General features: G+C 34.0%; 2 protein-coding genes across 7 annotated transcripts in view; both read right to left on the bottom strand.

Annotated features, from left to right (window-relative positions):
• Positions 1–13,437, bottom strand: part of LOC129788976 (dachshund homolog 2) — a 1,190,888-nt gene that overhangs the window by 17,099 nt on the left and 1,160,352 nt on the right. The window lies entirely within an intron of this gene.
• The window catches only part of LOC129789000 (orexin/Hypocretin receptor type 1), a 33,679-nt gene continuing 22,950 nt past the window's right edge, over positions 2,709–13,437 (bottom strand). For all 6 annotated transcript variants that reach the window (XM_055825592.1, XM_055825588.1, XM_055825589.1 and 3 more), the window contains exons 6-9: positions 8,229–8,435; positions 7,816–7,950; positions 7,582–7,696; positions 2,709–6,790 (exon numbers count right to left, since the gene is read on the bottom strand). In XM_055825592.1, the coding sequence (XP_055681567.1) occupies positions 6,140–6,790; positions 7,582–7,696; positions 7,816–7,950; positions 8,229–8,435 (1,108 nt within the window). In that variant the 3' untranslated portion in view covers positions 2,709–6,139. The remainder of the gene's footprint in view (positions 6,791–7,581; positions 7,697–7,815; positions 7,951–8,228; positions 8,436–13,437) is intronic.

Here is a 13,437-nt window from a genome sequence, read left to right as displayed (position 1 = left end):
ATGTCTATAGCATAAGTAACCCTCAGTGTATCCCTCTCAGTGGTAATCAATAACCATTTTTTATGATGCTGTAAATTTTTTTTGTGTTGTGCGAGAAGGCAGAAGAAAAAGTTTCCAACATTCATCGTGAGTATATCCTCCTTTTTGCCACCTCTCCTTTTTTGGTTTTATTGTTCGGCTATGCTTGTAAATATAACATATATTATTTAATATGCATAGCTTGATATAAATTTGTGCTGAAAACATACAAATCCAGAGACAATATACCGACTACAAAGTGGGGGCTTTTCACGATATTTCGGCACTTTATATATTGGAAAGCGCAATTCATTTTGGGTACACAAACAATAGTCCAACACTCACGGGAGGAAGTAATCAACTTGCTTTCATAGGTATTCCTTTTGCAAATCAGTGTTGGTTTATTTAGAGGGAAATTCAGGGTTAATTTTGGGTTTCCATCGAACACGAAAAAAAAATTCAAAAGAAAAGTGAATGTTGAGTGAAAAGAAGAAAAGGGAAAAGTGTTGGAATTTTTTGAGAACTTAATAAAATATTTCGTGCTATTTTGTGTGAAAAGTGTTGGAGAAAGGGAAAAATATTCAATGACGAGGATTTTCAATTTTAACGAGCTTTTTTGCATAATTAATTGAAAAGCCAGGAAGTTAATTAATCAGTTAATTTATAAAGTTTATCAATGATTAATAAAGTTTCATTTAAACTAATTTTACTACTACAAACTAGGTCATTTATCTCGCTCTTTTCATTCTTTAAAATGTGAAAATCCTCAGAAGCTTTACTTCTCATTAATAATTGTTAAAAAAAGTTAAATAAATAAAATTCAAATTATAAAAAAATGAATACAAAATTAAATAAATCAATCGATAAAAACAAATTTAAAGTCAATCATAACGCGTCCAGTTATAAGAGTTGGTATACCACAACGCGGATGGGTCAGTCTATGCGTTGTAATTTAATTTGTGAGTACTATTAGAGTAGGCAAAGTCAATTTTTTGTAAAATTTAGCAATTTGACACATTAAAATGCTTATATCTTAAGTTCTATTAGACCTACAGAAATTTCTTGACTAGTTCTGGAAAGGTATTGAAATAAGCTATAATCTGACATATATTTCGAAACATTTCAAGGTCACCTCCACAACACAAAATGGCGGATTTTTGTTCAACAAAAACAGTTTTTTGCACTTTTCGTCCTGAAGGAATGGTCCTAGAGGTTTCTGATGTTCTAGAAAGTTGTAGAGTTTTACAAAACCTTTAATTTGATACTAAATTGAGCAAAATCGGACAATCCGTTCAAGAGATATGGCTCTTAGAACTTTTCAAATTTAAGAATTTTTCAAATGGTTATATCTTCTAAACGGCGACATAGATTTTCTTCATTTTTGGACTGATGAAAGATATTAAGTCAGGCTACAACATATCAAAATTTAAAAGATTTGCCTAATGGGGATTCGGAGATATTGCCCCTTAAAGTTAGGCAATTTTTGTTTTTGTTTTTAGCGCCTCTTGCGGATGTTTTAGAAACTTGAAATGTTCTAAACAGTTGTAGGGCTTCTCAATACCTTTCATTTAATACTAAGATGGTCAAAATCGGTCAAGCCGTTCTCGAGATATATCGAAAAAACACTTTTTGCTTTAGGCCGCCATATTTGCTAAACCGCTTGACCGATTTTGAAGTATGAATTGTTGATGAAAACGTCTCACTGAGCTCTACAACATACTAAAATTTCAGACCTCTAGCTATAAGGGAACTGGTTGATGGTGTTTCAAAATGGCGGACGGCGACCATCTTGGATTTCGAAAATGCGAAAAAATGAAATTTTACACCCACATTTCTATAGAAAACTTCAAACCGGAAGTCTCTATCTGTTACCGTTCTCAAGCTATAAGGCAAAGTTTAGAGTCCCGGACGGCAGGCCGGACGGCAGGCCGGCAGGCCGGCCGGATCAAAAATTTTCCACCACCATTTTCGTAATGTGGGATGTCTAAAACGTGCTCATACCAAGTTTGAGCCCGATCTGAGGTGGTCGGTTTTTCCGACGATTACAATACTTGGTATGCCACGATTGTGGTATACCAACTAATAATTAAAGTATAAATAAGAAAATATTATGTTGAATCAGTTCCAATAAATACCACGCAAGTACAGTTTTTTTTCGTGTAAAAGCCCCCAATTAATTTGGAGCTTTCAAAATATATAATATTCAGAATATAATTTGCATAAATTGTCCTTCCCATTGTATGTTTTTTTTGTACTATTACACCGCATTGATTTACCAAAACAAAAAAATAATAATGAAATACATATTGGGCCTGTAAAGTCGTATTGTTGAAACCATAAATATCCTGGGATGATTCTCGTGACAGCCACGTAGAACAATTCATCAGCAAAATGCCAATATTCTCGTCTCCTTTTGCATTTACACCAGATTTATTCCGCATACAAAATGGCCACACAATCCATCATCAAGGCAATAATTTTGGGTATTTGTTGGACACTCACCTCGGCCCAATTTCAAATTCTCACCGATCCCACGAGAAATGCTTTCACGGTGACAGCGCCTGGGCTACAGCAGTCCTTCACGCGATACTTTGGGGGTGGTGGCCCACGCACCGGGGAGTACGCCGCCGTGGATACACAGGGGGCGCCAAGCAATCTTCAACAGGTGAATATTTGTTTTTACAGTGTTATTATTTTTCATATCAATTTTATTAATCATACGCTTTCACATCATGCCACCCTCATCTTTTGCGCCCCAAACACAGTCACGCAAATAATTAATATGTAACGGATAGACTTCTATTTGGGTGTGGGGAATTATAATTATTCAATTCACTAACAAACATTATGAGTTAAACCACTTATTTGGTACAACATTTTGTTTCACAGATATTTTTTCTTTCTTTTTTATGTACATAAGTACACAACCCTCAAAAAGTTTCCGTGTGAGAGGAAATTGATGATTTTTCATTGAAAAATTCAAATGGTTATTAATCCGTTTGTGATTAACCGATTTTGGTTATTAAACCAGTTAAGGAAAGGTGCTTTCTTCGGTTTTCAAAAACCAAAAATTATACAAAGATTATGCCAAAATTTTCATTATAAAATCATCAATTTTACCTCATTAGGAAACTTTTTATTGGTAGTGTAATATTCCTTAGAAGTTAATCGAAATAGTCACGATATCCTTGTCGAGCTTCCATTAATCCTAATACACGCGTTGATTCCCATTTGATGGTTATAAAATTAATGATGTTCCTTCATTAGGATTTAATTGATTTTCCCAAATGATTTTTCCAAATAAATGCCCATTGAATTTTATTTCATTGAAGCTTAAAAATATTTTATAAATTAATTAGTCAAACTTTCAGGACAAAACCCAATGGAAATTTTAATTCCCACAATAATGGTTTTTTCTGGGAAATTATTAATTTATCATTTGCACAAACAGTGTAAATATTTGGAAAACAATTTTCCATGAATTTGGTCCGTTTTTTTTTCACTCAAAAACTTTTACAAACTTTTTGGTTTTCTCTTTAATTTTTATTTATTTTTCCTATTATTTGCCACCCCCCTTTACGTACATAGTTGCGAAAATATTCACATAAATTAATTATTTTATTCATGAATAATTGGTATAAAAGTGTTTGGAAAACTATTTCTCATGGAAAGTTTTCTCTTTGGCATTTGTTTATGTGAGGAGTTTAAATTTAACTGAAAGGTGAAAAATGTTTTTCATTCATTTCTTGGGATTTGTAATAAAAAATTCAATTTCTTGTCGAATTTTTGTTTAGGTTTTCCTCTGGTTCTTTTTTCTGAGAATTCTCAAGATGTCCAAGAATTTACTTTAAGAATAAATATATGTACGTTTGTTACTTCTTTTGGCTAATTTTAGCACAACACTGTAATGATGGCATTTCGTCGAAGATGTCCTGAATTTTCTTCAAATTGACCATTCTTCTTTTCTTTTTTTTTCCAAGATAAATTAATACGGAAAAATCAATAGAGATTTAACACGAAAATTACATTAATGAGCGACTCTCCCCACAAAATAAAAATATATATTTTGTTTTCTCTCTCTCCCTCTCTCGTTGTTCGAAACTCACAAAACTTTTCACATTTTGCTTTCTCAAATTTCGTGGATATTTATTTTCACGATATTAATATTTTTTGTATGGGTGGTTTAGTCAACCAAAAATAACATAATTAAAAGCTCTCGTTAGTTGAGCTTTTTCACAGATATTTTTTTTATGAATAATCTAAGATTCTGATAACTTTGTTTCAAGGTGAAATTAATGTGTTGTAGTTGGGAACTTTGTTGAATAAATTTCATTTATTTCTTTTAGAAACAAAGAGAAGAAAAAGGATCTTTAAGGGGGATTTTAAGAGGGTTCTCACAGTTGATTGTTATCAAGTTTAGCACTTTTCGTTTTCATGGCTTTTTCCGCAATTTTCTTACGTGATTATCATGTAACATTCCTATGAATTGAAGATGTAGAAATTTATTTTTCCACTAATTTTCTCTTTCGTCTTTAGGAAAGTTTTCAAGTTTTCCAGCATATTATATTTGCTCAATTCTAATGAAATCAATTGCGAAAGTGAAACGAGGCTTTAAGAATGATTTTAGAAGCATAATGTCAGTTTTTTTTAATATGATTCAATAATTAAAAACCGTTAAAACTAAAGGAAAATCAGTGAAAAGAAATTTTTTTTTATAACATCTAATTTCTAATAAGATTTTTTTTAATAGAAATAATAAAATACTTTAATATTTAAAGTTAATTCTAAACCCGTTAAAGCATTCTTCTTCAATCCTAACCAATTTTATCAAAATAGGTTTAGTAAAAACTGATAAAAAATATTTTTTAAACTTAATTATTTGTCAATAATATAGGAAATTTTTCTTGCTAAAATTAATCATAATTCTTCTTAGAAAAATTCATCAAATATGATCAATTTTGCGTATGATATGCAATTAATTGTTAATGAAAACTTTAACAATTTTGCACAATCATTTTTCAGAAGGATTGTAGCAAAATTGTGTCAAAAATTGTGCAAAACTTTACAAATAACTTTTTCCTCAGTTCCTTTACGAACACTTAATTTCAATCACCTTCGAGAACCTCCTTAAATTTTCTTGAAATTGATATTTTTGAATTAAATTTCAAAATGAAGATTGATTTTCCTGCAGAGAATATCCTCTTATTTTTAGGATATCCCCACGTAAGGATCCTTCTACAATGTTCTATTAATTTCAATTACTATTTTCAGACATGATTCATTAATTATAGAATTTTGTAGTGATTCCCCATTGAAAGTGATACGTTTAATGGGTGCGTAGAGTCCGTGAAATAGGGACCGTTTCGGGGGGATCATATTGAATGGGGGTGAGCTTTTAGGAAATTTTGCACATCTGAGTATCACATAAAATACAAAATCCTCAATCCCGCATTTGGAATTTAGATTAAAACTATATATGAATTCCATATAACTTCCGGTATAATTGATATCATCTCTCTAACCATTTATTTGCCCTCTAGGAAGGATATTTTCCACCACAAAATCGGGGCTCTAAACAATACTTCTCCACAAAAGACAATTTGTGGATGAATTTTGCAGACTTTGTGATGATTTGATATGGGGGATGGGGTTAAAGTTTACAAGGGAAGGGGGTACCAAAAATATATTTGATATGATTGTGTAATTATTTCCTGGGAGATTGTTATTTGATAAAATTGTCCTTTGAATTTCCTTCTCCGCAGGTGTACGCTCCATTCCCTAATCAACAGCAACCCTACCCATTTGTACCGCAATATCAAAGAGCTTTCGCCGGAGGGGGCGGCATCCTGGGTACCGATGAAGTCCAAGACTCTGTGCCACAGTACACCCAGCAGAGATATCAATTAGCTGCTGACCCACAGGCAGCAATTGACTACGATGCCACAAGAGCTGTGAGATTTTCACCATCAAATGAAGTCTCGAGTGTTAAGTTCTCCAATGGGGATTTTTCGTATAATTTTTAAGGACTTTTCCTCCTCCTCCTTGACTTTGTGAAGCCCTCCTTTGAGTGTATTTTGATGGAGAAGTTTTCAAAATAAATTGCACCTGTTTTTTTCTTTGTTTAATTTGTGGATTTTAGCCAATTTGCCCTTCGGGCACGTCTCGCACGCGACGCATGTAAATCTCTCCGATCAAAATCTTTTGCCAGCTGTTTATGCTTCAATCGCCGCGTGCTACCACGCGAACTGGCCAGGAGTTGCGGGGAAGCATCCATAATGCGACTTGCCGCAACATCCGGGAGGATTCTCTGCCCTGGCGTTGTCTTCATCCTCGCCTGCTCCTCCATGGCTGCTTCTCGCTGCAGCATCTCCTGAATGTCCATACTGCGTTCCCTCTCGAGCAAATCAATAATCTCCAGATCATGCTCCAGCGTGCTCGTGGAGCCAGGGAAGGAGGGATCATTGGATAGGGTTGAGTTTGTATCAAGGAGGAAGCTTGACTTCCTATATGCAAACGTTGCAACGGGCTTCATTTCCGGCAGCGGACAGCGTCGCTCATTGAATGGTGACACCTCCCGGAGGTCAGAACTTGCATTTGAGTCCCTCTTAGCTTGACGTCCTGTGGAGTTGCTGCGGGAGCCACGGGATGCCGTTGAATTGCCCTCACTGTTGCTACTCCGACGGTGCTGACGATTGCGTGAATGTTTGCGCGTGAAGGAGTCCCCATGCCGTGATGTGCTATCCTGGATGTGGGAGATTTCCGTTGTAACATCCTGTGCGGATAAATGGGGATGAAGAGAACATTTTTAAAGGCAAAACAAAGAAAATTCTCTCAAGAAAATTTTCACGAGGAAAAAATTTAATTAGGAAAGTTTTTTTTTGTTGGGAAAAAGGTTTGTCATTTTTTGGATTATTCAGTGTTTGTTCCTCCGTCTTCTGCAGGCTTTTTTAAACAAACTTATTTATTCTTGTCAAATGAGTTTTTGTAAAAGGAAATTGTTTGTGAAAATAACAAAGAGCAATTTGAACAATTTGAAAATTAATTAAAAATTTGTATTGAGATTAGTTTGAAGATTTTAATTTTTCTATCAATATCTTTGACCTAATATTTGATTCAAGATAGTTTTTTTTTAAAGAAATATTGAACATTAGGATTTAAATATAAAAGCAAAAATAATTTAATTTTCGGCTCTGATCTGTGTTTATAAGTTATATCACAGAATGACCGATAAAGTCCTTAAAATAAGCAAAAAGGTCTTCAGGTAAGAAGCTTCCTTCAAATAAAAGGAAAGTTTCTAATTAATCTTTTGATCTCTCAATTGAATTGCTACCAAAATATGCCTAAAAGTATGCAAAATGTATTTCGTTCTGTTTGCTAATGAATTCATTTAAAATAAAGAAAAAAATCTCAATGATTCTATTGGCATGAATGGGATTTCTATCCTTGTAATTTCTCATTAAATTATTCGTAAAAATAAATATTGTAGGTAGGTATTATTTTCAAAAGGGGTGAAAGTCATTAAAGCAATTAGATGAAAGCTTTGAGTTCCTTTGAAAAATTTACCTGTGAAACGAAGTCTTCAGTTGTGGAGAGACGTGGCTCATGGGTTTTGAGGATACTGTTGTTGCTGCGACGCGACGAGAGACGGAAGTAGCCACGAAGGCGCTCCTTAACTGGCCTGCCGATTGAATTGTGGGGGAAGAGATTATTTTTAATCGAGAAAAAGGGTTACATCCACCCCGGAAATGGATAAATAATTCAAAGGTAATCAGGTTGTTGTGCAATACACAGTCTCACCTGGACAACACCCACGACCCATAGAGCCAGGGGAAGATGGCTGTGGGCAGGAAGGCCATCCACACGAACATGAGATACGTGAGATCGAAGTGAGTGGCATTGTCGTAGGTCTCCACCAGAGCCATTCGAGCGAGTCTGATTGACATTAAAATATTAACAAAGTGATTGATATTTTCAGCGAACAAAAAATGTCACAAGTGAGAGCTTTTTTATGCTCCTGCCATACATGGTAGGTAGGTAAGGTTAATAATAGACTTAATTTCCATATGACCTAAATATAACACGGTGTCGGGAGCAAAATATCCCCAGACATTTTACCCCCAAATGCGTGAAAATTCACCCCCAAAATTCATATGAGATTCCTCACACCTTCCGTATTGATATGTGAAAATGCCATATAGCACACGTTCTACCTCATTATCATCAGTGGACACACGCAAATGACGTGGACGGCTGCCATGGCGCCCAGGAAGCGTTGTGTACGCTTCTCTCGATAAACATCCAATTCTGCATCGTACAGGTCATACGACCGTTGCTGATGTGACCTCATAGTTGACCTTGTTCCTGAACCACCATTCCCACTGTTACCTCTGCCTGCTCTCGAACTCCCCGAAGAGGATCTGAAATGAGAGAAAATTGCCTAATAATTATTTGTGAGTCCATTGCGACCGCGACAACATGACAAGGGTTGAATTTATTTTCATAGGACCTGAGGAAGATGCTTATCGAGACCGAAAAGTCGGCAGAACTTTAAACAAATATCTGAAAAAGGGATTTCGCAGTTTCAATTGTTTTTTAATCGTTCTTTTTATTATCATGATTTTAATTAGGAATTTATTTGTTGGTCAATATTTGATCAATAATTCTGTCCTATATTGAATCAATTTGTAGGCATAAATTAAGAGTTTCGCTGAGGGAAAGATTAAATAATATTTAATGAGCTTTTTTATCAAATTTTTTAGTCAATATTTGATTTAAAATGAAACTTTTCGCTATCAAATAAAATGCCCGGATGTGCAGTGAAAAACCAACCACATTTTGTGGTATTGATTTAACCATTTTATCCACACATATTGAGCAAAAACGAGTACAATTAGATCAATAAGTTTCACCTCCATGATGCAGACCAAGCTGATTGTTATTTTTCTTTCTACCATAACTATCATAATCAGGTTAATTAAAAGTTTCTACGGTTTGTACATTAATTGACTCAATGGAATAATTATTGTACGGTGGTTTATATGTTATGTATATTTAGGTAAGTATATAAATCAAGATGATATTTTCCATATAATAATATATAGGGAGCTTTCGGGAGCTTTCATGCAAAGTTACATATCACGGAAATTATCATATAAATCATGGTCATCAGTATTAATTTGTATGTGACAAGAACCCTCTTCTTCGTACAAGAGATGAGGAGATTCAAGTGATGCGAGTCATTTCCTTCTCCATACGGTACCTACCCTTTCAAACAATGAAGGACCTTCGTTTGTAATTCAGAGGACCCACTTGGAGGACTTAATTCATTCAATCAATTTATCAAAGTTTCCAAAACTTTGCGAGTCCAGTTAAAATATTTATTGGGGCAGCACGTGGATTTAAATTGAGTCATAATATACGTTGTATTTATTTCCCTTTTAACTCGATTCAGGTAATATACCCTTTTATGCGGAGGAGGAGGGGTGGGGTGGGAGGCCCAGCAAGTGGACCCTGATTGAAAGCCAATCTGCACGAAATGGTGCTTGTTGAAAATCCAATTTTGGCCAGTATTTTGGGTTCTTCTCACAGCAAACTACAAAGGAAACAGGAGAATGCTTTTTGTTGCTCAATTTCCCATCATTCCACCCACTTCTCCCTCAGGAGAGAAAACAAGAAAGAAAAAAAGAATAAGATAAGAAGGGGTTGAACTGTGCGGAGTTGCTTTGAATGAAGAAGAAAGATGTTGGTATTTGATAATGTGAGACATCTTTATGGGGCTACAGAGAACGATTGACATCAAAACTTACACGCGGAATGAAAAGGAGATGAGAAAAAAGGGATACAAAAGGCAAACACTGCTCATGGGAAATTCCATGTTTCTTTCTTGGGCGAAGGAGAATTATGCGCGAGGGTGGTAAATCCATTCTTTCAACCACCGAGTGTCGCAATAAGAATTTTTTAATATAAATTGCTGTTTTATTTTCCACTTACGCACTCTCATCACGCAACCTGTTGATAAAAATGCCACGGAAATTTCCCTACATCGCAAAACCCTTTTTTTCTACTCTCATTATCACCTCGCGAATCGATGATAAATTTTATATTTATATGGGGGAATTCTAATCAGCTCAAACATAAATTTACATTTTATTGAATAAATATTGAATTGGCTGAAAATGCTCCAACCGCATTATTCAGGTGGCATATAATGAAGGGTTTAGGGGATTTTCTAATGCAAATATTGCAGGTAATTCATGTCCTGTTAGCTGAATGGACAGATTTTCCCCACATTTTTCTGTTTTTCCATATTTCCACGTCATTTTCCGTTTAGTTTATTTATTTTTCACCCTTCACATTAAAGGCAATTCTTATGGATTTTCCAGAATTTTTCTTTAGATTTTTCTTTCAATTTCCCTATAAATAAATGTATTTCTTTCTAAGGATTTTTAATGAATTTCCTTGTAATTTCAATCAACCCCGATATTGATTAAATTCACCCCATTCGACAGTATAACGAATTGGATGAGTAAATATTCCCAATTTCAATTCTCACAAGTGGATGAAACTCTTTCTTATCATTGTGAAAAAAAATTGAAAGAAATCAATGAAGATGGGGCTGAATTTTGTAGAAGAAAAGAAATCAATTAAAATATTCAAAAAGTCCCTTTTCCCATTACTTTTGCCACAATTTTAGGGTACGGAAAATGACAATTCCTCAAGTTTTTTGTTGCATCATTTGGGGTAGAAAAATAAAAGAAGGTCTGTCGTCTTTCCATTTGATTGTGTGTGATAGAAGACATCACCGTACACGTGTATATGTACTTGAATTAAATTGACTTAACTCCTTCTGCTGGTTTCTGGTACCTTCGGTGGTTATTTTAGCGCACAATTTTGCTAAATTAAAAGTTGTCACTTTTTTTGGGGATTTTTAATTTGAAATTTTTGACGAATACAGATGAGCTGCTCTTGGGGCACGAGGACGTAATTAAATTTTGAGTGGATGTAAGTGAGAGGGAAAATAAGAAAAGCTCATTTTCTTTAATGAAATTTTAATGGAGGAGCCTCCCCCCCATCTTATTTTCAATGTAACCTTAAACAATCAAGTCCACGGATGGTGGCCAAGAGTGAAAAGGCGCTCTTAGGGAATTTTTTGGCGTTGTCGATGAAAAGAAAGTTGCCAAATCGGATTTATCGCAACTTTATAGCCAAGCGTGAGCTTTTTTCTATGCCTTTCCGAGCTTCCTCCTTCAACGCCTGCCTTGATAAAGTGTTTCCATAATGAATAATGATGGAAAAAAGCTTCCCTTTGCTGAACATGAAAAAACCTTAATTGATTGCACCTGGCCCTTAAAATCATCGTGATGATTGCTACTAAGAATTTATGGGTGGTGTACGTTCAGCCCACAGAATGATGTGCTTCATGAATTTTCTCACGGAGCTATTAAAAATACTTTGTTGCCTTCGAGTTGTGAACGTATATAGCTAGCATATACAATGAGTCTCTATTCAATGTCTATGGAGAACTTTCAATGAATTTTAACAGAGATAAATTTAAAAGACGTTGAATTGCATGAGAAAAATCCTCATTAAAAAATTCCTGAAAAAGAACTTATGGTGACGTCAGTCATTGCATTTTTAGGAAAATATTTGTGGGCTTTTTTCAGTGAGCAAAATAATAAATAATTAATAAAAAGCTTTTTCGGGGATTTCTTATTCAATTCTAATTTAATTCTGAGCAAGATTAAACCTATTCCTATTGTTTCCCCGATTGAAGAATTTTTCCGCACAAACAAGAATAAACTCCTTTATAATATTTAAATGCACAACGAGTATTTGAAATTTAAATAAATTCATTAAAATAGTAACAAAGAGATTTTAATTAATGACTTAATTAAAAGTAGGTACTAATATCACAACTATTAATTAATTATAATTTTGCGTAAATTATTGTAATGCAACAATGAGGAAATTTAATGAAATTGCACCTCGAAAAAGCATATTGATGTGTCAAATAAATTCAAATCCTTACCAAATTGACAAAATAACAAAATAATATCAAATTGTAATCCGATTCGATTTAATTAAGTGGCTTGGCTTTTGAAATTCATTCCTTTTGAAATCGAATCACAAATTTTGATTTATTCATTTAAATTTTATTCTAATCTCCATATACAATATAGCTGAATTTTCACAGCATATGCGTAGAAGTAAGTTTTGATGCAACAAACCGCATTAGTTATTAGCATAGCACTGACAAACATATAATACTTTGAACTGTAGCAGATTTTCACTGTGTTGATTTATAATCAAATAAATAGATTAAGGTTGCAAAACAAATACGTAATTTAATGAGACAAACAATTTGAATATTTATTTAAAAAGAAAATACTACAGTATTGCCCCATTTTTGACCTATTGGGTCCTATTCTGCGACCAAAAATCTTTATTTCAAGAATTTGTTTTAAAATTTCAACGATTTCAAGGATTTCTGGATAGCAAAATGCAACACATTTTTCCTTTTTTTTTTATATAAAATAATAATTAAAAAATTCGTCTTTTCCCCTTGAGTCCATATTGTGAATTTTCCGTAATGCAGGAAAGGAGAAAATTCAGTTCAACATTGATTTAAAAATTTAAAAAGAAAATTGTAAATTACGTTAAGCGAAGCACTGCTGTAATTTTTTTTTAAATCTGTTTTAAAAATCTTTTAAATAGATAAATGACTCTATTCACCCTCTTACGCTACAGGAGCCAAACCCAAGCGCAAAAAACTAATTAAGAATTTTCTAATACCTACGTATTTTTTATACATAAAACAATGAGTGGTTCATCCCCTTAAAGAAATCTATGGATATGTGTTAAGACAAGTAAATACTCGTGGAATTTTCTCGATGCTGCGCGAAAATACATGAGATAGAAGAAAATATATCGTATGTTTGAGGAGATAGAGAGAAAATTTCACATTGGCTCCCTTTGTACTTTTGGCAGCTTAATAATCTGGAAAGATGAAATGTATTGTATGAGGAGGTAAATTCGCCAAAATGGTCTTTTGAGTGAGCATTTGTTTAATTTAGATTTTCAAAGCGAATGGGGGTGGATCACGAAAATGCCATTGAGGAGACTTTGCCTTTCTGTGTGCGTTGCATTAATTCCGGTCGTCCCTTCTTGGAATTCGGGGGAAGAAATTAAATTTTCCAGTGACAAATACATAATATAACATCGCAAAATTATATACATATATTTTATTACAAAATGAAAATTTCAATTGAGTGCGAATGCCTATCTTGTTGTTGATCTGCCTTTCAATTTGCGGAATAATCTAATTTTCCCCTCTAGTCAGGCAAAGATATAATTATTTCATTCACCATCATAGAGCTACTCTATGTTCTCAATATTTGTTAAAATATTAAATTCTCACAA

This window comes from Lutzomyia longipalpis, chromosome 2, assembly GCF_024334085.1.
Source record: "Lutzomyia longipalpis isolate SR_M1_2022 chromosome 2, ASM2433408v1".
Lineage (NCBI taxonomy): Eukaryota > Metazoa > Arthropoda > Insecta > Diptera > Psychodidae > Lutzomyia > Lutzomyia longipalpis.
The sequence above is the reverse complement of the archived record's forward strand: the minus strand, read 5'-3'. Positions and strand labels throughout refer to the sequence as shown.